The sequence below is a fragment of the Aptenodytes forsteri genome, unplaced genomic scaffold (genome assembly GCF_000699145.1).
Source record: "Aptenodytes forsteri isolate BGI_AS27 unplaced genomic scaffold, ASM69914v1 Scaffold385, whole genome shotgun sequence".
Lineage (NCBI taxonomy): Eukaryota > Metazoa > Chordata > Aves > Sphenisciformes > Spheniscidae > Aptenodytes > Aptenodytes forsteri.
In genome coordinates this window covers 1,083,297-1,109,757 of record NW_008795031.1, presented here as the reverse complement: position 1 = coordinate 1,109,757, position 26,461 = coordinate 1,083,297, and the positions used below count along the sequence as shown (strand labels likewise).

At 34.7% G+C, this 26,461-nt stretch overlaps 1 protein-coding gene across 1 annotated transcript in view; it reads left to right on the top strand.

Annotated features, from left to right (window-relative positions):
• The window catches only part of RIMS2 (regulating synaptic membrane exocytosis 2), a gene marked incomplete at its 5' end in the record, with an annotated part of 289,286 nt that overhangs the window by 117,424 nt on the left and 145,401 nt on the right, over positions 1–26,461 (top strand). The window contains 7 exons of the mRNA XM_019471267.1: positions 7,430–7,495; positions 8,077–8,184; positions 11,875–11,940; positions 14,408–14,470; positions 23,128–23,307; positions 24,637–24,746; positions 25,554–25,586. Coding sequence (XP_019326812.1) covers positions 7,430–7,495; positions 8,077–8,184; positions 11,875–11,940; positions 14,408–14,470; positions 23,128–23,307; positions 24,637–24,746; positions 25,554–25,586 — 626 coding nt within the window. The remainder of the gene's footprint in view (positions 1–7,429; positions 7,496–8,076; positions 8,185–11,874; positions 11,941–14,407; positions 14,471–23,127; positions 23,308–24,636; positions 24,747–25,553; positions 25,587–26,461) is intronic.

The following is a 26,461-nucleotide window of genomic DNA, read 5'->3' as shown; positions in this document are numbered from 1 at the left end:
CCCAGGGAAGTGGTTGAGTCACCATCGCTGGAGGTATTTAAAAGACGTGTAGATGAGGCGCTTAGGGCCATGGTTTAGGGGGCATGGTGGTGTTGGGTTGACGGTTGGACTCGATGACCTTAGAGGTCTTTTCCAACCTTAATGATTCTATGATTCTATGTCGTCTGTATTTTCCAAAACACACACAGAAGTTCTCCTGTTTGTACATGGTGAGTGGTTGCCTGTGTAATCTGATTGTTGACTAGTAATGCCTCTATTGCAACATACAGTCTCTGAAGCATATTGGTTTTAGGCAACACTCAAGAGAATAGAAAAAGACTATTCCCAAACATTTATCATATTTTATATTCATTGTTAGTTTGACAGCGGTTTTATGAATGGAAAGATTATTAGACTTCAAATTTTGTTAGTGGGTATTTTTGATACTCTCTGTGTTACATAATAAAAAACAAAGGTGTGTACACAAGTCCCTAAAGTTACTCTTTAATGGTATTGATTCTGGAAACTGCTGGAACTGCAGGCGGTTTGGAGAAGTGGAAAAATAACCTTTGTATAGGTTTATAAACTCTCTACTTGTTGTCCTTGTTTTGTTCCACACTTACCTCTGAAAAAAAAAATCACACTTTGCTTTCCCACAGCTCTGATGGTTTATTGTTTCCATGGTCCATTTATCCCTTGGAGCTGTTCGCAAAAAAGGGACTTTGAAAAAATACCTTCTTGTAGACATGCTCAGTTGCTAAGTTAAAATATGACTGAGAATATGAGTAAGAAAATTCTTTCCTTCCTTTTCTAGATAATTCAACATAAAGTTCCCTAAGTTATATGGCACTAAGGAGTTAGCTGAAACCACATACAAAAATGTGTAATGACCTCAAGTCTAATGGCAATGTAAACATTTCTTCAAAACTGAATGCATAGTTAGAAGTGAAAATCAAATTATTTTAAAAAAGCTGAAAGACATAATTTTTTTTAATTTAATTTGAGATAATTTTAATTTCAAACACCAAGCCTTTAAAAATGTCAAATGTTGCTATCAAATCATACACTGATTTTTGTTGGCAGGGCAAAGTTACAGTTAAAATTTGTATCTGTTGCTGTATAATCAAAAATGGCAGAATTGTACTGTGTACCAGTAACTCAAAGTGGGAAATTAAGTGAATTTGTTACCTATATATTTACTATAGATGTACTAGTTTATTTTTGTCAAAATGCAAGGAGTTTTTTTGCAAGCACCCACACTCTTTCATGAAATAGCCTAAATTTGTAATGGAAAGAAATATCAATGCTTATGACCTAATACAGCCCCAAGTTCCATAAGATCTTCTATCTGTAATGGGATAATCTTGTAAACTTCAGTTTGACATGTTTTAATAAACTCTCTAAAGCAGACTTTTACCTCACTTCAGAAACTGAAACTAATCAAACTATAGAGAAAATGTTGGAAACAGCCAGATTTGACCTGAGAGTTTTATATTTAAGCTATCAATATAATTAGGTGAATTAGAAGAACAATGTGAGAATCTTAGCATAGTTCCAAAAACAAGACATCAGCCAAAACTATATGTGTATTACTTTCTGAAAGATGTATCAGCAGTTAACAACGAACACCAAGTCAGTGTAAGGAAACTGTACTCGGGGCCACAGCTCTAACCACCTACTATTTAGCAACTTTATCACTTTATCCTAGATGTGCTCTCCCTGAGGCATGAAATTGCTAATGGTGAATTTAGCATAGATATAGTAGGCCCGAGCATTCAGAGAATGCCTAACTCAGGTAGTCTTGTAGTGGAAATGTACTAGAAAAGTCCTAAAGTATAAATGTTTTTCTACTAGGCACTTAGAAGAAAACAAGAGAGAAAAAGCAAGTTAAATTTTGGGTCTGCTATCCCTTCATCAGGACTATTGCACAGTTTCCATTTTAAAGAACAAAAGTTATTATCTGCTGTGTTAAAGTAATGGGGTAGTCATAGCCATGATTATTTAAAGAAATACTCTCCATTATCTTTAAATCAGTGCAAAGATGGTATCTTGATATGCTGGAACTAGCATGACTATCACACCACTATTACTGAGAGATGATTTCATTAGCACATTTAAATACAGACTTTCCGTTGAACACTTTGTTTGTTTCATGCTGTTGAAAGAAGTTTTTTTTAAACATGTCTTAAAGTAAATGCCAAAATACGTGCGAAAAATTCTGGTTACTATTATCAAACCAGTGAAGAAGAAAATTCACTACCATGAGTCTGCTGCATGTTAGATAAGATGCCATTTAATTAGCTGCTTCCGTTATTTAACACAAAATTAAATGTGGCCAAGAGCAATATAAATCCTACGTTTCTAAAAGTCATCTTACACTGGCAGTTGCTTTATCTATAAGTAGCAGGCTCCTAACCCGACATTGTTAATAGCTAGGTTCCAGGTTAGGTCAAACTAGGAAAAGAGTTTTTTGAGTCATTGCACCACAGTAAAAACCAGAAAACTTAACAGATTTTTTTTTTCCATTCTTTGTTAAATACACAGCTGAATAATATGTAATTAGGTAGTCATTTATTATTTAGTTAATATTTTACAGTACAATCATTTAAGTGTATATTACAGATACAAAGATATTGTAGAGTATAAAGGGTACCAGATGCTTTATGTGGAAATTCTGGCATAATATTTTCAATTTTTGGTTGTGTATGTCATATGAGTACATACCCAAATGTAGCTACATCTGTAAGGACTCATGATTCAGAACCTTTGAGCCGAATTAAAAAACAAACAAACAACAACAAAAAGTCATAGATACATTCCTCAGAATAACATGCACATACAAAATGTCCATGTTAAAAATAATGCAGTTCTGATAAAAGATTTCAGTTTTATGCCCTTTGGATCAAGGACTTAAGATACATTATGGGGAGCGCTGTGATAACGTGATACTGATTTTCTTGTTGAAAGTCATCTTGATTGAATATATGTCAGTTCACAAATTCTCTGCTGATAGTTGCCATTGTTTCACAGCTAAAGTCTTCAAACTGTCAATTGCAATCAGTTGGAATATTTCTAGGATTTCATCTATCCCAGGAGATAAGCAGGAATATCTATACAATTGGTGTGACAAAAAGCATCCATACCTTTATCGGTGGAAAAATGGTTGATGTTTATATGTAAAGAAAATTTGCTCTCCTTTAAAAAAACTAAACTATTAAATAAAACTATTCTCTTAATGTTCTCTGTGAAATGTAGCAGGGGAAATGATATAACCAATGTTTTATTCTTGGATGGCATTTGCCATTTTCTAAAGGTTGGGAGCTTGACTTCACATTTTATTTATGTAGTTTTTAGGTGTGATTTCCCAGGTGTTTATGAAGCAACATGGAAAACATTCTACCACAGAGCACATTAACTTCTGCTTTGTTCAGATGAGCATCTAAACTTTTAGAACCATATCACTGGCCTCACTTGTTTGGAAAAAGTAACTAGTTGTAGTAGTTGCTTACTATCGTTGGAATGAGTAAGCTGCTAATAGGAAGTACAGCACACCTTTTCCCTGAAGCCACACCATTTTATTAGTTCCAGCCTCCTCTTCCCTTCAGCAATTCTGCACTCAATCTTGCAGTCCTAACTTGATCCCAGGCCCAGTTTTTTACTTCATTCCTTCCCACAGTACTTGCCCTATATTTCGTATGCCAGCCCTCTCTCTTTTCCCTTCTACAACTTTCAATGACTCTTTTCCCCCTAAACTTCTGAATAATTGACCCAAAGAACCACCTATTTCTTACTCTGCAGTCTGATTAAACTAATTGCCATTTTTTCACATTGCTAGATTTTCCGAAAATTGTAACTTGAAAAGTTTGAGGGTATTTGGTTAAAGGCAAATTCATACCAGTAAAAAAAATTATATTTTTTTTAGCAATCAATAATTTCATACTTGTCATACATTTAATTTGCTATTTCAATTGAAAAAGTGTAAAAGAGTGTTACTAAAAATGGAGGATAGTACTGTTGCCAATGATACAATGTATTACTTAAATTACAATCAGATAATACACTGGAAAAAGCTGACTATCAGAATAGATAAACAGTAATAGGATGATAGAAGTTTCTTGTGTCAACTGAGTTTGATTCATGCAGGCTCTTCACAGTGGAACAGAAAGTCTTGTTTTGCATTCAGAATTATTTATGGGTATTCCAATAAGCACAAGATTGTCAGGATGTAATAGTACTCTAGTACTTCAACCTTTCCACAGTAATACTTGGGAGTCAACTTCCCACTTGTTGTGGTTTAACCTGGCAGGCAGATAAACACCACACAGATGTTCATTCACTCCCAGCCCCCCAGTGGGATGGGGGAGAGAATCAGGAAAAAAAAAGTAAAATTCATGGGTTGAGATAAAGACAGTTTAATGGGACAGAAAAGGAAGGGAAAATAATAATAATAATTACTACACAAAGCAAGTGATGCACAGTGCAATTGCTCACCACCTGCTGACCGATGCCCAGCCAGTCCCCGAGAAGCGGTCACCACCCCCCGGCTAACTCCCCCCAGTTTATATACTAAGCGCGACGTCATGTGGTATGGAGTAGCCCTTTGGCCAGTTGGGGTCAGCTGTCCTGGCTGTGCCCCCTCCCAGCTTCTTGCTGGCAGGGCATGAGAAGCTGAAAAGTCCTTGACTAGCGTAAGCACTACTTAGCAACAACTAAAACATCGGTGTGTTATCAACATTGTTCTCACCCTAAATCCAAAACACAGCACTGTACCACCTACTAGGAAGGAAATTAACTCTATCCCAGCTGAAACCAGGACATCACTCTAATAGGGAAGCTGGAATGTTAATCCAATTGTGGGACCTGGTCACACAGAATGAACATTGAAAGGAATAGATTATCTTCTAATGCCTCGTCTTTACTATTGAATAAAATATCCCAAGCAGTAAAGACCAGGTTAAACTCCCCTTGTACAGTAGGAACAGAAAGGTGTGCCATGGATGGTTCAAGTGAGGTGCTCTGTGTATCTGTGCCTGTTTTCAAGTGTGCTTCTGAGACTGTTCTGGTATGTCAAGCCTGTTCCTGGATACTAAGTACTTCCAATTAGGCAATCTAATTGGTCACTGAATCACTGATCTCTGTTTTGTTACCCTCATGGTTCATTGAATTTTTATGAAGGTGTAAGGAAATGGACAAATATGTGAATGATATCAGAAAATTTTAAGTCATCATTTTCTGTTCGCTTTAAAAAAGGAAAGTTATCATGTTTGCCTATATGTCTGGAATCTTCTTGTCAGAATAGTGGAAATCTGTTTTCACCTGATGCAGGGGTGTATGGGGGGATGTATGCGTGTGTGTGTGTGTGTATTAATGATCATATTAGAAAACGTGTAGTGCTGCCTTATCAGACTAACTTCATTATTTTAATATAAGTGAAATGAGTTGCTGCTGCAAATTTTCTGTTTATGCTATCTGTAACAAAATATGTAATATTTCAGAAATCTGTGAGGATGCAGACTAGTATTTTCATTTTGCCATACCATCATTTGATATACTTTTGCCATCGACTACTGTAATGTAGCAAGTAAGGGATGTGTGGTAAAAGGCTAGAAGTCTAAATGAAGGTTGCAAAAAAAAAAAAAAAAGTATCTTGGACTTCTTTTGCCTTTTTAAAAATCTGCTATGTCTAAACCTTGTCTGTGTCTCCACACTTAATTGCTTATTAATACTAATGTAATATTTGTAAGAGTTTTGTGGTGTTACTTGCAGGGTTGCATCTAAATCATTTAAGGGCATATTCATGTGGATATAGCCTGGGAATGTCACCACGTAGTGGTGAGAATAAGCTGGTATGCAGTTGTTTGCCATCATCACATATATCATAGCTACTATGGGGTAGACTCCTACATTTTTATTTGATTGTTCTTCTTGTGGGTGTGCATATATTCTAAAGCAAATTTTAAGAACATGAAGGAATTATTTTTTAATGCTTCTTGGCAGCATGCTGACTGCCAGGCTGTTATGGGTAGACTGCTTTTGGTACTCAGGTCTGTGCATTAGTTTAAGAACCCTAATAATTTTTGCAGCCTGCAGTGTAGCCCTATGATTATTTTCTTAATTGTTAGTCCTTCTTAGGATCTCATCTTCAAATTTTCAGCGTACCGTGTCAAATTGGGCCCTGCTGAATTGTGTACGTCTCCTCATTCTTGTAACAAACTGCAAAGTTTAAATTGCATAATCAGGGTCTTAAGTTAGAAGCTTTTATAGTGGTGACTATGCTTTTGCATTTATTTGACAAGAAGTGAGCACAAAGATCTCTTGCACTATATATAATTAACTTAATATGCTTATAAGGAATATTTACATGTGGCTGATGATACATTTTATCCACAGTCAAAAGAGGCAAAGATTATAAGCGTAGGTAATATAGCTACCTGTAACAATGTGTTTGATTACTAGAAAATCATTAATTATGAGCAAATTAAGATATGAGAAATAGAAGTGGAGGATAAACATGAGGTTTACCATGTTTCTTGTGAAATCAGTTTACACTTCCAATGTGGATTTTTGTGATTAGACATTCCTTTAAAATACCGCAACTTCAGAGGAGCTGTAGACCAGGGACTCCTTTGCATTCTAATAATTCCTTGTAAACTGGAAGAAAAAAAACTATTTTCAAAACCATTTTTCCTGTACAGTGTGCATATATTTACACTAAAAGAGAAATAACATTCTATTTTTGATAATTGGAAAATATCTAGTGCTGTAACAAATATATTTAAAATATATAAATTTTAACATATTTTCAAAATACAAACAAAATATAAATATCTTGGGTTTATTATTTTGAAATGCATTCATTTGGTTTTTGACATATTCTGTTACAGATGTTATATCTCTTCATTAATTATTTAAATAATAACAAGGCTTTCATCTAAATTAATCTTTTATCACAATAGGATAAATATTAGGAAAACTTACACTCAGAAATGGGAAAGCTCTGGAACTAGCTATGTGGGGACAGATTTCCCAATGGTGGTAGCCTTTCAGACAAACTAGGTAAACCTCTGCCAAAGTTATTATTCATACTGAAGTTATCACTGCCTTCAAGCAATTAAACAGGCAATCTGACTTCTTGAGATTGCTTTCAGACAGACTTTTATACATTTTTTCCTCCTAACTGAAATAATATGGAGAATCTCAAATTATAGCTATCTGCTTCATCCATAGTCTCCTACTGGTTTCTAAGAATAAATGTGTGAATCATCTAGATGATTTTACCTTTAGAACTGTATATCAGATTTCTAATTTTGTTAATAATTTCAGTGCTCTATACAATGCTTTCGTAGCTCCTGCATTCTCAGATTTTTATGTCTTCTGTTGTGTGATGTGTATCATTCCTTCTCCATCTTATTGTCTCATATTTGTATTTTTCTTTCTGCCATCTACTCAGTCATTATATTACTTTACCTCGTTCCCGGTACACCCAGTCCACAGATCACCATTACAGAGATGCCAGGTATAAGTTTTCCTCTGTGTGACTCTGTGTGGATAATGCATGTACTTCTATGTACCTACACATCCACTTCTGTTTTTATTAGTCTGTGTATAGTGGTAGAAAACTTAGGAGTGTTGAGTTAATATCAGCATTAGCTTTCCTAGTATAGTGTGTAGACAAACACTGGGTAATTCTTCATATGTTTCACTTTTTAAAGATTTTTCACTGCCAATAGTCTATAATTGGTGGTCCATGAAGATGATGCTTTATTTACATGATTCTAACGTCTTTTAAAAAGTCAATAAAGAAAATTATTTAAATCAACAAACACAAATACCTGCTAATACAGAATGTCATACACATATGGCTGTGTTAAAGGTTACAACAGGTAAAACTGGAGTGTGATACCTTTCTCGTAGTCTCAGCTGCAGGCCAATATACCTTAATTTTTAAAATTAGTCCTGCAAAATTCACTGAAGTAGCAACCGAGTTTTGTTCCAGTGTTTTGTTCTGTTGCTGACATTGCTTGCTTTTCATGTTGCTTTGTCCTCATTTCATCTTTGTGTTGCTTTTCATTGTGTTCACCCTTTATGTTTTGGCAGCCAGGATCACACAATGTATCCTCTATTTTGTGAAGATGCAATCAGATTACTTCGCTCCCGTAAGATGTGCCGTACCTATTCTGAGGGTGCTTACTATGATCTTGAGAGGTATAATTGATGTGGAGCATATTGTTAGCTCTGCCACTTATACTTTGGCAGTACTGTGTTTGGTTTCCAAACTGAGAATGTGATCTATGTTTTAAGTGATAAACACGTACAATGAAGATGTTTTATAATACTCTGTGAGTATGTATGCGCCTAAAACTGACTACTCAAGACTATGGGTAAATCCCAAGAGAAGCTGAATAGCTGTATAGAAGTCAGTTTCATAAATTATGTGGGTATTATATGTAAGTGTCTTTGTATAACCCTCATTTTTGCTGGAATTTTGCAAGGTGCTTATAGTACTTATTAATCTATGAAATAATGAGGAAAAGCCTATCTACTTCAAAGTACACAGAAATAGAGTCTTTCTGAAATCTCATACTTTGCTTAACTGAAAAATAGAGTGAAAAGTAAAAGTATAAGCTTATGTTATAGATATTTATATAGTGCTTATTCTGTAATTTATGAGTACTTGTATATATTCACAATACCTGTGTGTGATTACAGAACATCAGAGTTCCTACTTATATATGAAATATATGGCAGAGAGAAGTTGACCCCATAATAATTTCTATTAAATAATTATACTTGAAATACAGTTGCTTTTAAAAGATGTAATAAGACATGCTGGTGTAGTACTGTGATTATGATATTTTCAGAAATATTTCAAAAGAGGAAAAAGTCTACATGGTTGTGTGTGAATAGAAATAAGGATATAAATCTGATAAACTGAGCCAATAAAAAGGAAGTGGTGGCTTCAGATCTCAGATAGCAGATATAATGGTTGATATGGCTATTGCTTTACAAGAGGGGCCATGTAAAATTTTCCATAGCAAGAACTGAAGAACTCATCATATATTAACTTCATGGCTGCCCTCTGGATATGAGTTCCTCTGAGAAGTTCGTTAAGGTTTTCTCTGGATTCATATAATATATAACCATATTTTTAGTAAGTGTAAAACTATTTTTGGATGCAGAAACAAAATAGAATCTGAAACTTTTATAGTACCATAGAAGTATTCCTTCCAAAGAAATACTGCTTTTTAAAGTTTCTCCAAAGCTATCGTATAATAGACATTATAACCCTTAGAACTCAGTTAAACATTTGTTTTGAAATGATGCTGTTTCACATAAAACGTAATATAAAGAAAGTGTGTCAATAGTTCAGTCTGCATGTAGAAACTTTAATAAGGAGAGGGATTTTTGGTTTGTTTTCTGAAAATATGTGATGAAATGTGCTCACACGAATGCTATTTCAATAGTTAATTTTTATATACTGCTTTTTGTCTTAGTTATATACTCACATTTGCATTAGTTTATCTGAACCTGTTTCAGATTGCCGGTTGTATTTGTGACTGTTCAGATATTGCTGAAAGTTGGAGCTATTATCAAGTTGTCTTAGTTTGAGGATCTTGACTTGCAAATCTTAATCTTTGTTTCTACAGAAAGTAATTTCTCAAAAATAAAGTCAATGAAAATAAAGGGCAAAAATGACAGTACTGCATAAAGATGAAAAAGCTGGGATTTAAGCAGTGAGATGGAGTAAATCTTTTCCAGGGCTTTATTGAAGAGAATGCTATTAAAGTTAATTCCTTTTGGGGTCAGAAAGGAAAATCTGACATGAAGTGGAATATCTCTAGCTCTCTGTTAGAACAGTATCTTGAGATTCCTTGGGCCTAGGAGCTGATGCTGGATTCTCTGATCCTCTTGAATCCAGGCTGCCTGTGGGTAACGTTAGTGTTCAAGTTACTTGAGTCATCTTACCACATATGAACTGCTCTGAGTACCTCATGGCCACTATCGTTTTCTTAGTTTTTCATCCTTTTTGTCTTTCCATATTCTGACAACAGTTCTCTAGGTATTTAAGGACCATTTAAAGCATAATCTTTATCCAGTTCCTCCTTATCCATTGAAAAACACTAAGTAATTTCCTCTTCCTTATTTTATTTATTGGAAATATATGAAAAATTACTTTTTAAACAATATTCCTCATTTATCTTTACACTTTTTCCCAGTTTAATGCTTACTTTAAATTACATTATTTTTGTAGGTCAAGGTATTAGTCCTGTGTTCTGAGTTCCATTGGCTTCATCAATGTCATGTTGATCTCAAGCAACCACCTCTCTTCCTGTCTTTTACTTTCACTTTATTAAGCATCTGAAATAACTTTCCAGTTTTCACTATTCATCAAAATAGCAAACATTGTTCTGTACAGTCCAGCATTCAGGGAGGAGTCTCTCATCTGGGACAGAGAGTTTTGTATCTTATGTCACTGTGAATCCACCAGTGTGGGTGTCCTGCAGGCAAATATGTCATACAGATACATCAGTCAAAATTACTTGCCTTCTTTGTCATTCATGGCTTCTTTCATTGCTTATCTTATAGTCATTCACAGCCAGCCCCTTAACTCTTGTGGTGTCTTCTAGCAGGTTTGGGTTTTTTTTTCCTCACAGAGTGACTACTTCATTCTCTTTCATCTTTTCTCTGCTGAAGTTTGTTCCAGTTACTGTTTATCAGATTTGATAGTCTTTAGTTCGTTAGTTCTAGGACACATTTACATTGTCAAAACCCTTAATTTCTGAGTTCATTCTTAGGCTACAGCACTCATCATTTTGTCTTCGTGATAGTTCTCCCCTTTCAAAGAAATCCAACTGTTCCCTCCCAAAAGAAACAGAGGCGGCATTGACAAGATACTTACTCCAGCATATGCCTAAGAAAGACAATAGGCACACATGCAGCTTCAGTGATTTCAGTGCCCTTTGGACCCAGGCCTTCCTCAAGAATGCCCTGCTGCTCAGTACCCCACTCCAATTTTCCTTGACTCTTTAATGTGATCGTCAGCATGGTAGCACTAGCTGGTACCAGTTCACACTGCTGCAGCTACTCAGATGAAACATATATAAGACATCATGGCTGGACTTGTAGAGCTTTACTTACACTTTTATTTATATCCCCCAATTCAGAGTCCTATAGAGTTATACAGGCTAGTTCATAATTTGGCAGTCACCCATTTAAATTGGCTGACATACACATAATCTCAATGACATAGTAATGTTCTCAAGATTTTTATCCCAATTGTTTTTAAAATTAAAATATTAGCAGTTCTCCCAAATAAAAATCTGCTGAAAACCTCACTGTATGAAATTCTTTCTTAACTTACCTGTCTCAGAGCTCAGCTTAGTCACTGAGAACACCACACTCTGTGCTATTTTCATTTTTTTCACTTAGCCTTTGAGGTTAGTATTTGGAAGTCAATAAAAGCTGTTTTGTGCACATTTTGTGCAGGATGTGAGGTTTATTTCAGGCAGAATTTCTGTTGCTTCACTTAAGGAAACAAAATTTTGCCTCCATTTTGTTTTCTGACTTCCGTTTTACCAGTCATATCCTATTTTTGGTGAAATTTCTCAGTTGCTCAAATACTATTTTCCTATTGATGTAACTTCTCACTCCTATGAAATATGTGTGCATTGATCAAATGTTCCCAATATGTTGTTAATTATTTCTGAATAGAATTTGAAAGTAGAAGTTTAAAATGACATATATATGAAAATATACATTCAGAATATACTGCTGAACTGTAGATAAATGTGCTCTATGTTCATCACTATCTTAATAATACAGTGAAGGAAAACATCATGAAATAAGCACCCTTTAAAATGTCTGAAATATCTGTGCTGTTTATTCCATATTCAGGAGGAGTAGGCAGGAGAGAAGAGTGCCTAATTCATATTATGACGACACAACCTATATTCCTGAAAGGTATTTTAATTTATATAGTAAAAATAGATAAAGTTGAGTAATACATTTTTTCTGAAGTGTAGTCTAAAATTTTTAATTGGCCTAGACTAATGATAGTTAAATTTACAGTGCACTTTATGCAGTATTTCTCTAAACACAGAACAACTAATCTCCATAGTTTTAAGTACCTCATTTTCTTTTAGCCCTCCATTAACTTGACTTTGGATTTTATTTTAGGCATAGTTCTCAACTTGAAAATTTTTTTATTCATTAGATGTGGGAGGAAAACTGAATAGTACAGAGGAGCTAGGTACAACTGAAGGTTTTTTCCCCACTTAACTGCATCATATTTCTAAAGGCTAACCTTATCAGTCACTAGGAGTGATTATAGGACAATTTAGAATCCTCAATTTCATTCTTTTAATAACCTGAGTCACCGAAGGTCCTCAGCTTTTGGCATGTTACTGCCCATATTGATTTAAAAAAGGACTAACTGAATGCCTTCAAACTGATTTTGTGTGCTTGTTGTGCTAGGACTGAAAGTACTATTGTTCTTCCTAAATTTTGATATGCATATAGTGTATCACAATGAACATAATATAACTAAAATCTGATGTGTGATCTGAAAACTTTTGGAGTGTCTCTGGAAATAGTTATTTGATAACAGCATTTCATGTTTAGAGAGCTAGGCAAAGTCCAAAAAGAAGGAAATCTGATGAAAGAAGCAAGTTGATGTTCCTCTCCCTTTGTACAATTAGATCTTTTCTATTTCTCTGTTCATTTTTAAGTCAGTGTCTGATTTTTGTCCACAGTATGGGAGCAGGTAAAGCAGGGATTGTTTTCTAACTAATAGCAAGAAATTTTGTTTTTATTTGATTGCTATGAATAAATACAGTCATATTTAACAAAAAATAAAGTGCACTGCAATTTAAAAACCATGCTTATGTATTTATGGTGTCTATAATGAAGTACTTTTACAGAAGAATCTTACTTAAAATACTGGCTAACGAGAAACTGGCTTCAGTTTTAAGGATACGGGTGATCAGGGAGAGTGTAAAAATATACCTGTCATTCTCCAGCTGTATTCTAATTTAGATTGAACTAAATCTAAATCTAATCTAAAACTAAATTAGATTAAACTAAAGTAACTTTCATCCAGTCATTGATCTGGCTACAAACCACGCAAAAAAAAATGCCATTCCCCATACCATCCAATCCGATAAAGAAACAAGAGCAGCTGAGTGACATTCACATATACTGCACTCCATACCGTCTTCCCTCAACATAATGACCAGGAGGTGTGGGGTTATTTAGTTTGTAAACATATTGCAAAACCTCAGATTCTGAAATCTGAGAAGTTTGGAAAAAAATGGAGTCAAGCAAAAAACACTGCTGTGATTCCCAGGAACAGATTCATGAAGACCCTTGGATAAGTGTATTCAAGCCACCAAAAAGTTCAACCTTCAGACTTTGGCTAGGATTTTCAGTACAGACAAAGGAAGATTTATATCCAAGTTGATAATAAGGTGGTCCCTTGATCTTTTCTGAAAATCCCTGCCTTGCTTCTCACTCACTGTCATGTGGAAGTCATTGAACAGTGGGACTACTGCAGTTCCAAGGCTTTACCCAAGCAAGATCCTGAATATATGGAACTCCAGAGATCCAGCTGAAACTCCTTAACCAAATGTTGGATGATTTGTATCTAGTCTTACGATGCTGGAGTAATGGCACTTAAACAGTTTATCCCCTGCTTTCTGAAAGGAAAGCAGTTTTTTTGTCCTGTTATTTCTTTTCTCAATGGTTCTACTTAAGATAAAATATTTCTACATGTGTTTTATGTTGTCTTCAACTGATTTGCTGAAATGATACTGCAAACGTTTAGGTAGCCCATGTTCAGTACCTGGAAGAATAATACAGGTATAAAATTTAATTAGCTTTCATTTGACCTGAGTGAAGTGAGTTTTCTTCTGCTTCTTAAATAACTGAAAAAAACAACAACCCTATCAAATATAAAAAATAATAAATTTGAAAAAGTTAGATATTTGAAGTTAAAAGCAGTATTTTAAACTATTGCTACATAGAATGTTATTTTTGTTAATGTTATATCCCCGCAGTTTTTAATTATTCCACAAACTCAATAGCCATTGAAAACATGAAGACTTTTGTGTAAGAAAAGATAAGGGATCGGTTAGTCCTTATGGAACTGAAATTCATGGCTAAACTGCTGAAAAGAATAAAACTGCTGAAAAGAATAAAGATGAAATATATTAAGAATAATATCAGGAAAAAGTAAACATAATTTGCTTTGTTTTTAATTAAAAAAAATATGGTTTTCTTTATACCTGTGAGAAAACAGAAAATGTACAAAATGATTTGGAAACGTTTGGAAAGCTTCCCATTTTATTGAGAAGTGTCATATGAATTAGAGTGTTATTAATAATACATATGTTTCTTTATAACATTTCTTTATTTTAACTGCATTGTAAAGGTGGTACAATGGTGCAAGTTCATGGGCAGATCATGTAGTCAATGGTTCAGCTGAAAATTATGGGTAAGTAAAGAGTGTAGCGTTACAGATATAGCTAAAATGTATTTCTAATCTTTATAATATGAGTTCATTTATAATTGTACTAAAGTTATTCCTAATAAGTATCTTTTTTTTTATTTCTCTCTTTCTTGACTCAGGACTAAGGCACATTTATGTGCTAATCTTTTTTTCCAAGATTAAGCTGTTTTATTCAGTTACAAATAGAAAAAGAACATTAATTATGTTTGAACTATTTTTAAAACAAGTTCTCACTGTTCACGGCCGCTATAATGAAAAAGGGCTTTTTGACTGATAATACCTGCCTACATTGACAGTGTTGGGGAATGTGTCTTTGAGACCTAATACTTTTTAGTTTTAGAAATAATCCCAGTTCTAACTGTCTAACCTACCTTCCTGTGTGATTGATGCATAACTCATGCAAAATGCTGTGTACCTTATAATCTTCAGTTCTTCCCAGCTGCACTTGGGTCCTGATCAAGGGAGCGCACAATTTTTCCTTGCTATTAGTTCTTTGACTTTACTGCTTCTCCCTCATTTTCTTATTGCTCTTGCAACATTTTTCTTCTTTATTTTTACTTACTTCCTTTGTGAATGTGCACAGAGCTTGCTTCTTTCTGCCCTTCCGTATCTTGTAAGTAGGAGCTGGACTATGCTGGTGGCATATTTTGGCTGACTAAAACAAACAAACAAAATGCTGGTAAATCCTGAAGTTCTTAAGTGAAACTCCCACAGAGTTACTGGGAACTTTTCCTTGATGAATACTAAGACTTACAAAACTGTATCTCAAAAATATTTGTTGTGAAATTATACAAAATAACACTATACATTGGTGTCTCAAATGTTATAATTATGTGCATACAAATACTTAATAACGTAAATTGTGCATGAATATTGAATTAATTACTTATTAGTAAATTAATTACTGACCATACTTTGAATTTTGTGTTTCTGTTTATTCTTTTGTGGTGATACAAGTCAATGTATCTCTCTGGAGAAATAGTTATGTATAATATATATGAGATATATATAAAAGGGATTAGTCACAGTTCACCCGCAGTCCTAAGGCTATTTAGTTAAAATTGTGATTCATATTTGTCCTGTATATGTTGACTAAAACAGGAATTGTGTTTAAGGAATTCAGAGACTGAAGGAGAACATAAGTGACTTTGTCAACTTGAAAGTAAAAAAATCTGGTAAACTCCAAAATTAATCCTTCAATATTTTAATGCAAGTTTCTCTCTTCTCTAGAGAGGAGAGGTTTGTAAGGGTTTTTTGGCTCAACATTAGTGCAGCCACAGAGACTTACTTGAAACCATATTTCTTCCCTAGATTTTTGAACCATAATGCCACTGTTTGCTGACTTTTCAATTTTAAGTGTTTGAAGTGTACTCTTAATTTGTGCTTACGGCAAGGGCCATGCTTATTAGTTCTTCCTGGGAAAGTGCACAAGCATACTGAAAATGCATTTGAAGAAGGCTGGAAAGTGCTTAGTGTAAACAAAGCTTTCGTGTTTGCTTTTGATAGTCACATTAAATATTTCTGGTTTACTTCACTTGTCTTAGATTTATTGCTGTATAGATGCTAACATAGGTAAATATCAGGGGAAAAAAAACAGATTTGTAACTTGAAAAAGAAACTTATTTGTTAGTACTCTCTGTCCCCACTTAAACTTAGCTCCAAAAAGCTGTGGAAAAAGAAATAAAAGATAAGAACATTTGTTGTGAACCAGTATGGCTTTTCGGTAGACCATAAGGCATAGAACATACTTTAATAGAACGAAGACTACTGAAATGGATCAGATTCTGTTAAGATCAATGGATTTACAGAATGCCTTTAGCAGGAACAGTATGCTGTTTTGCTCATTCGCAATTTAAGAGCTTAAAAAATAATAAAGTCTTACATAACTACTTGTCTTGGAATGATGTGATTGAAATCCTGTCCTCACCAAGTGACAGAACTCTTGTTGACTTCAGTGAGTTCAGAATTACAGGTCTGTTGCCAAAAGTTAAGAAGACAGATAAACACATATTTGCAGTATTAAGCCCTGTTTGTGATAATTTACTAATGTCTGCCATATTATTGGTCTTTTAAAATGTTACTGGGAAAAAAGAGGCCAAGTAAATACAGTGTGCCATGTACAAATAAAGTTATATTTAAGATCTGAGGAAAAAAAATCCCACAAAACCCACCAAGAACCAAGTACTTTACAAATTTTGCATTTAGTACTGCACTGTACAAAGGCATATTTAGGTACATGCTTAATTTTAAGCCTAGGACTAACGTATTTGATTAGTCTATAGTCTAAGTGCTCTGCTGAACTGCATTTGAGTATTCAAGCCCTACTAGGAAATGCTTCTTTCTCATTGCATCTCTTCTCAGGCTTCTCTGTGCATTGTCTTATATACCACTTACTCTTCAGTCATGAAATACATGTTCATTAAAACCCTTGAATGTTCCTGTCATTGCTCATACATTATGATACAACATTCAAGTTGAGCAGGTGAAATATTGTGTTCTGAAATGAGAAAAAATGTGTAATAAAGTTATAATATAAAGCTGAAACTTATACTTTGGAATATTTCTAATATTTTTATTAAAATTTAGATTATTATCTTGGAGAGAATTGCAGCAGTATGTTCAGTTATAAAATTGAGCTGAGGGATGGGAGGGAGAGGATTTCAGCTCTCTGAGAATTTTGAGTTCCCAGCTTTTGAATGCTAATCAGTTTTATCATGATCTTCAGTGAGTTATCTCATGAAGATAGACATATGTGTTCCTGCAGTGTGATTCTTTAATATGTGTCAATTGAGGGTCTATGTTAAAGATGCTGAGAGCTGGAAGTAGTTGGCAAAATACAAGGTGCTATAAAAGGCAACTGGCTATATAAATGAAAATGTATGTTACAAGTACCAGAAACAATAATGTAAAACCAAACACTTAACGTATTACATTATAGCAAAAAACTGCCTAAGTCTCTCAGACTTTTAAATTAGTAGTGAAGGAATACCTCCAAACATTTCATATTGTAGGCACAGAATAAAAATATGAATGAATGTTAATATGATAAAGTTAGTGCAAGCTGAATAAATTGGTAAAGACATAAGACAACATATATGTTGCTTGCATTCATTGATTCACCTCTGTCTAAGGAAATGGTAGCCTGCGAGGTTCATTTTTTGAGAAATTACCTTTGAGCAAAATACTGGAAACTGATTCTTAAATTAGTTGAAGTTAACCAGTTAAGTGAAATTAGTATTATTAGCTTATTTGTTGTGTTTGCTTTCATTTAAATGCAGTTACAAATAGTGGTAACTGGAAGTTAAGAAGCCTCTTTCTCAAAAGCATTCCCCACTTCTTTTTGTTTAATGTTGAGATTTTCTATGAAGAAGAAATTGCTTACATATTTTTACTATTTTTCCTTCAAATGTACAAGTTGCTTTTCTATTCCTCCAAAATACACAAAATTAATTGGGTCTGATGTTACAGATAAAGAGGGTATGAAATATTTCAGCACATCATTTCAGTCTTAATTGTTCCAGGATTGACACTACTTATTGGTTTTATTGATATTTAGTTGTAATAGCTAGCATAAACCTCTGACTGCATCCATTGAATCATAAACTAATTTGGGTTGGGAAGAACCTTGAAAAAACTATCTGGTCTAACTCCCTACTTAAAGCAGGGCTTTGCTATTCCTCAGTAAATCTATCACTGATGAAACATATTTTGGAGAGTAAATCTCTATAGATGTAGCTACATGTGCTTTCTTTAAGCATTTTTATAATTGTACCATGCCATCATGTGTTAGCATGATTAGATATGTCTACAACAGAATCACCAAAGTGACTGCAATGCCATGTAAACAAGCTGTAAGCAACTGAGTTTCTGTAGCTGTAGCAGTCTGTGCATAGCAGCGTGGAGCACAATGTGCCTGGGATCGCAGCTGAGTTCTCTGCTTTGTCTGCTTAGCTGAGTTAGCTAGTAGAAAAGTAGTACACATACTGGCATGTTACAGTTTAGTCATGCCTGTGACTGTCATGTAGATATACCTGTAGTTATCACATACACCACAGTGTAATGTGCATGTGAATAGATCATATGAGTGTGTGCATGTATGTGTATAGATGTATATATACCACATATATATAAAGCATGATAGAATATTACTGCAGCAGAAATGTCTTGCTTTGCTTCCTATTTCTGTTTATTTTGCAAGAGTACCTAAAGGCGTTACGTTCCTGGCTTTTTGAAACTATAGCAGCACATCAATTTTTATTAAGTTTCTTTATAGGTATAGATAAGTGATTTGGTGAGATATCCAGTCACCAGTTTGTCTAGATATTTGGCAGTATACTGCTCCTTCCCATTTTCCATTACAATACTTATGACTCAAATTTAAGTTTTCTTGGTACTAGAAATCTCAGTTGTTTGTAGACATGCTTGTCTATGTTATGCTAACAGAGGATCTTGTGTCTGTGACTAAACAGCAAAGTTCCTATAGCTAGTAGAAGAGTAACATGTCCAAGGATTGAAATCCAGCAGCCATCCACAGACACTGACAGGTATTACCATTGTATATTAGCTGGAGTTTGAAATGATGATAATTAGAAAATGTATCACTGTATTTTTCTTGTTCTGTGCTCAGTGTTACTAGATGAAAAAAGATGCACTAGGAGCTGAATTGTAGTGTACTGTAATCCTACAGCAATTCTATTTTTATTTCTTCAGTTTTTTGTTACAAGAACAACCTAGTACTAAAATTGTGATTGGCATGATCTCATAGCTTGCTTTTTTAGTCTTGCACACAATAAAAGAATTTAACATGGGCTTTCAAATAAACTGCTTTCAGTTATTTTGGGGAAAAAATAACTTATTTTTGCTGTAAGCTGTTATAATTGCTTACTGTTGAAAAATGTTCATCTTTTATAAGGCTTTCTCTATACATAAGTTTAGATCAAAGAATGTATTCATTTGTTGAAAATTCTCCTTTTTATCTGTTAAGAAAAGTAACAAATCTGAAAAATTAAAAATTAGAAATGGTTATTTTCTGCATTGGGAAACGAGTTAGCTTTTGAAATTTCCAGAATATGAATATAGAACAATGCAGATAAATCAGTAGTTAAAACAAAATGTTGTAGTACCTTTGGTTAGATACTGTAGTTACTAGAATTTACAGTGGTGCCTAAATAGTATGGGATTCTAATTCTAATTTTTGATTGGTTTGGAATATAAAATTAGATTGTGAATACTCACAGAGCTTTCTGCATGGTGGCTTACAGAGAGCTCAAACAGTTTCAGAGTGATAGGTGTGCTTGGTTAAGAAGCAAACACTTACTGCTGTACTCTTTCCTCAGTGTAGGGGAGAGTTATGCCCACAAGTCTTGCAGACTTTGACAGGGGGGGAATAGGCCACCTACCATGCATGTTTTCCTTAACAAAGGTAGAAAGATGCTACAATAGGCAATACTAAATGGAGGAGGTCACTATTTGATATTTCATTAACTGTGTTTTTTATAATGAAAAGTCTGTTAGCAAAGATAAACAGCTCTAGCATACATTAAATTATTATATGGATGTTGAATACTTTAACTTAGACTATTATATTTCACTCTTTAAAAATCAGTAATTCATATGACATGAATTATAATGAGAAAAGAGGAAACTTTCATCTAGACGACTTGGGAGCATAAGCCCTCAAGAATGTTATTTGAAAAGTTATGAACTTCTGTTTTTAATTTACTGAGGTGTTTTGAAAAAACTCCCCCTCCATGCTTATGGCTGGATTATGATATTAATGCATAGTTGTATACTGTGGTAGGTGAGGAGCTTCACTGCCCAAGCAGGTTATTGGAGTGATATTTTTTCTATAAAAGGGACAGTTCATTTTTGAATACCTGGATCATATAGCATATGTGTTTACTGTTAAAAGGACAAAAAAATATGTGAAGGCAAAGAACAGAGAGTAAAACTGTCTGTTGGATTGTTCTTTATATGTGTATGATCTAAAACCACACAGTGAAGCTTTCAAGTGGAAGACTGTCAGTATGCTTAGATAGCCCTCCATTTGCTGCTGTGGGTACTGAGAGGTTTGCAGCATGTAGCCTGTAACTTGGGGGTAACAACTCAGTTTCACCTCAGGATTCAACTTAGTCTTCAAATCCTTCAGTCTACAAAACAACAGTGGTGCCAAAGCTTAATCTAAAAGCAAAAGGTTCACTGCCAAAATCCATGTTCTCCTTCACTTCTGGGAACTCCTGGTTGTTTTTCAACTTGAAGTAAATGCCAGCTGCAGATTGTGGCAAACTGAATATTTATATTAACTATTGAATATGAAATTTCTGAGGCCTTTATCTGTTAGCGTAGTGGTTAGCTATAGTGGCTCCATGATGCTCTGCAGAATACAAAACCTGCCCACTAAGCCATTAGTATTGATCCTAATGGTAAAAATGCCTCCCTGCCTTCTAATACAGGCGATGGGTCAGATCCCTAATATCCTAAAAAATACTTTTTATACTACAGCTAAAGAGAATGAGGCCTTAGGAGTAACAAGTGAAAGAGGCTTAACTTCTCATGAAGTGTTTATGAGAGTCACGTGGTTGCTACTCACCTGTTCCTCTGTATGTCCTCCTGGCTGTTGGAAGCAGAGAGAAACAGAAAATGGAATGATACCTCTCGCCATATTGCTCAGTGCCTGCTGATGTGTGCTCCAGCAGTCCCCCACTCACTGGCAGGAGAAGGGTTGTTCTAGCACTCTGTGCGACAGACCCAAAGAAGAAATCCTCTGTGGGCTCACTGATTTTCTTAAATATGTGGGTAAACAAGGTAGGGGTGGGTTGTCTGGACCTTACGCATATTCTCTTTTGTAATTTTGTTGAATTTAGGAATATTTTTTCTTGGAATTTATTCCCATAGTCTAAGAATTTATTCCCATGGTCATTTTTTTAACCACCATGCAGATGGCTGACACCTTTCTCACCTTCCATAGCACTGAAACCTCTCTTAAACAGTTACCTAAACTAAGCAACATTCATATCAAAGCTAAGGTTGTGTTTCTTTGTCTATCCACAATGTAAAAGAAGCGAGACAGTGGATGTTTTTGCTGATGAAGCTTCCCATTCAGAAACAGAACTGATAGAAGAAGAAGTGAGGTAATTTTGTTGTGGTTTTGTGCAGGCTCATTGTATTTTTCCTCCAATCTTTAGTACCTCAGCTTATAATTACCATTACGTGTCTCACTGTGGTGTGTTTGCTTGTTAGGAGCTTATAGATGTAGGTTCATGGTGAATGGTATTATTCTGAACCTGTCTGTGGCAATTCCTTCATATGCTCTAGGAGTCCAATTATTACCTCATGGAAGGCCTGAAGAGACATTCGTTTTAATGACTCTTTTATCAACCCATTCGGTAGAGTTAGCCACCCTAGAGACAACTATACTCTGTCTCAATATGGTTTTTAGAAATAAAATGCTGTTAATAACATGACTCTTCATAATGAGGCTGTGGTATGTCTCTCTCTTTTTTGATACTAATTAAAATTCGGCTTCTTGTTACACTTAATCACCACCCAGTCACTCATTGTATTAACTGACTTCATTGTAAAATGCATGACTTCGCTCAAGGAAAAGTCCTGAAGCGCACATGTTCCGCATTTGTATTCTATAGCTGTTCAGTTACTCAAGGAGAGCTGGGAGGAGTGTGGACTTAATAAGTAGTTCCATCAGGGTATGGATTTTACTTTTAAAATTACCTTGATTTTATGTATTTTAGGATATTGCTAGCAAATATGACTCCTTGCAAACAGATCAATTACATTGTGAAAAAAGGTGGGGGTTGATTAATTTCTGAAAGTAATGGCATGATTAATTGCCTAAGATAGAAGACCAGACTGCTTGATCAAGAAATTCTCTTTTACTCAGCCTAATTTCTCCCCATTGCATCTCTAATGGTAACTTTTTCCATTGCTGTTTTGGCACACTTCTTCAGGTTGTGGGTTAGAAGATATTTTTTTTTTATTACAAACCAAACTTTGTCTAGTTGGTGGAACCTCTGCAAGTACTAATGATGATGTAGATTTTCATCTGACTACAGTCCGACCACTGCGTATGAATCCATCACTATAGCCTAGTTTAGATTTTGACAGACATCCTGAGTCTAATAATAGTTAACAGTGCTACATGGTAATTATAATATCTGGAATGTGGACTTTCCTACAAACAGGAGTACTACCTCTAAAGATAATGCAGTCTGTAAAAACCTAGTCATGTGAGTAAAAATCCTCAATTAAACTGCACAATTAAATGAGTCCTTAGCTTTAGTGAGACTTAATATTATGTCAGCTATTCTTTTCCTCCAAGGTTGATGTATTAATTTACAAAATAACAATATTTTTACCCAGAAATTGTCAGGAAACAGACTATTGCATGGATAGTCATTACTGAGACATTGGAAACATTTCAGCCCATTTATCAAGAGTATGGAGCAAGCCAGATCATACAGGTATAAAAAACTGTATGTTATCAAGAAGCGAACTCAGAAAATTTACCCCCCCCAAAAAAATGTGCATAACAAAATTATTTGCTCCAAACCAGTATCATGCAGAATATTTTATAGTTAATAGAAAAGTCAAAGGTCAACTGAGCTGCTTTTTGACTAACATTACAGGAATTGTGAAGCAGCAGATAGACAGCCATATCAAAGATCCAGATCAACAGAGCAACGTCCTATGCTAGAGCGGACCAACTCCCGCTCCCGATCCACAGAGCGTCCTGACTCAAACCTCATCAGGTCGATGCCTTCATTAATGACTGGAAGATCTGCCCCTCCTTCACCTGCCTTACCGAGGTGAAACAGACAAATCAATCAGACTAATCCCCTTCTGCCCCACCAGCTCACCATTTTATTTTCCCAGTAGCTAATTGGTATCGCCTCATCCTTAGCTGATCACTAGTAGCAATAGATACTAACCCTTTCAGTGCCAACACACTATTTATATTCTACTCTGGATATAATGGTGTGGCTGCCATTGCAAATTGTTTGTTAACAGTATTTAACTACATTTGTTTGTGATTTCTCATTTATCAGGAATCCTGGATGGTTTCCCACATAAAGCACCTCATAACTATCATATTCTTCTCTTACAGAATGAGAAATTGTTAGATACTAACCCTTTCAGTGCCAACACACTATTTATATTCTACTCTGGATATAATGGTGTGGCTGCCATTGCAAATTGTTTGTTAACAGTATTTAACTACATTTGTTTGTGATTTCTCATTTATCAGGAATCCTGGATGGTTTCCCACATAAAGCACCTCATAACTATCATATTCTTCTCTTACAGAATGAGAAATTGTTTGTGTTCATCAGACATCGCTTATGGAACAGCCATCATAAAAACATCAAATGAAACTATTTTTTTAAAAAAAAAAGTTTCTTTAAATGGACTGTACTAACTTTGTGTATTAATTACCATTTTAACCACCAATTTCTCTGACTACATTTTACTGTGCCATAGTCTGTATTGTTCCTGTTTGAGTGCTATACTTTACTGATTGACATTTTGAAGATTTCTATACATTACTCTTAGCTTAAATAAACATAATACAGTAAAAAGATGGGTACATTTTGGTCTAGTTGATGTTCAGTAAAGCCTCTCCTTATTTTAGAACTGCAGAATACATTCTTTTGTTTTCTGAAAGTTAGAGTTAGTAACATCAAATCCCCAGTGAGAGTTAGAGTCAAATACCAGTGTCTTTTCTCAGTTTATTACTTTGTTTAGACAAATCCCTGTAATCTCATTGCCACTTAATGGTAATTTAACCAAATACAAGCTGAGTAAAGATCGTTGAATTTGACTTGTGGATAATTTTATGTGTATGTGGGTATTATATCCATATGCACATGAATATACACACAATACTTTTTCTGGCTTGACCGCAAACAAGCATCTTATAGATGTTCAGCCTTAGTTTGGCTTTCTTTTCTTCTTTTTCATGGAGAGATTTCTCTTTTTAATCAGGTCTTTTTCTGAAAAGAGATAACAGTTTCACTATGGGACTGCAAGGGTCCCAAGTGATCTAAAGCCTACTTAGTCATGTTATCAGTTCTTGACGGTAATTAAGGATTAATTTGTCATTTAATGGCTATGGTTTGTTTTGATATGTCTCATAGGTCACATCCTCGAACTGGGTCTGTTCAGACAAGTCCATCAAGTACTCCAGTAGTAGGGCGAAGGGGCAGGCAGTTACCGCAGCTCCCACCAAAGGGGACGTTGGAGAGAAGTAAGTGTATGGTTTTCTCCTTAATGACGTTGCAAAATTGCTCATGAAGGTCGATTATATTTATTATTTTTCTTCTGGCATTATAGTTGAAATCTCTTGAGTTTTAGTATTGTATTTTGTACTGTATTTTCTTCTATTATGTTTTAATATCTACAATACTCTTGACTGAAATGAATCATCAGCAGTACAATAATCATCAACGGTGCAATACACACGAACCAAGATGGACTAACTATTAGCATGATCCTGTTCCTTTTGAACTCAATAGGTGTTTTGTCATTGACTTCAGCAGGCACAGGAAATGATCTTTTGTATGTTGTTTAGTGATAAAACTCTGGCCTTTTCGGGAGTTAGGAGCATAGCTGATCACTTGTGGGTTCACACAGACTGTGTTACGGATTGCTAATACAAAACCTCTGCATCTTGAAACAGGAAGAGCAAGAAGAGAGGTAATAATCTTTAAAATAGGAAAGGTCAGCAAGATATTTCATGATTCATGTGTTGCTGGTACTGTAAATATGCTTACCTTTAATGCCTTATAAAAGCACTGGTCAATGGAGACATTTTCCAAAATGTTTAGAAACAGAGGTATATAAACACGATAGCAAATACATTTTTCACCCTTCCGCTGCTGATAACTAGATGCGCTGTGCAAAATCAGTCTAAATGGCCATATACACTCCTTTTTTTTAATCCTTTTTAACATGTATATTGTATCTTTTATAAAACTTCTGTTGTTTTTAACCCCTGTGCTTTGGTTCCCTTTTTTTTGTTTGTTTGTTTGTTTTGTTTTGTTACTTTCCATAGACAATGGAGACAAGGAGATAGAATCTTATGAAGGTCTGTACATAAAGGAGGGTTTGTTTTTCACCTGAAAGCCTTTTTGAGAGGCTATATAGGGAAAAATAAACCCAACTGCAATTGATGTTACTTGATTGCACAGACATAGTCAGAATTATTGTCAGAATTATTTAGTCTTTTTTATTTTCAGACCTGTGGCTCATAAATTGTACAGGGTTCTACATGAAAAAAAGACAGTATAAATAATACTATCTAAATACAATCATCATAAGAAAAATACCTAGACTTGTACCCGTTTTTAAATACCAAGGGTTTACACTGCAGCAAATAAGAGTATTTCAGTTAACCTACATATGTATGTACCTTTTCAGGATTAGCATTTCAGGCACATATTTAAATTTAAGCATTTGAGGCTATTTGGCATGTTTAATGTTATCCATGCATTTAATCAGAACAATGTTTTTATTGCAAATACGTTATAATGTTATACCGTTGCTGAATTACTAGGTAATTTTTCAAATAATATAGGAGCAAAAATTAATTGAGTCAAGATAGTCTTTCAAAAAGTTATAATACTTTTACTTAAAATTAAATCCCCTTATATTTTATACCATTAAATCCATTTAATTTGCTTAATAGCAAGCCACAAGATATCAATTGCAGTCCTTGGTTATACCACTGAGGGTCTATATGTAGTATTACTGTATCTGTCTCATCAGACCTTTTAATTTAGAATTTACAATGTTTATAGTGTTTATTTCCATTTTGGAAGCAAAGCTTCATGAAAAGAAAACTGTTTTCTCAGGTCATCACCTTAGTATATTCATTTCTGTGTCGTCTCATGTATTGTGAAATGTTTATATGAAATACAGTCTAGATATGCCAGGAAATAATCACATCTAATGACATAATGT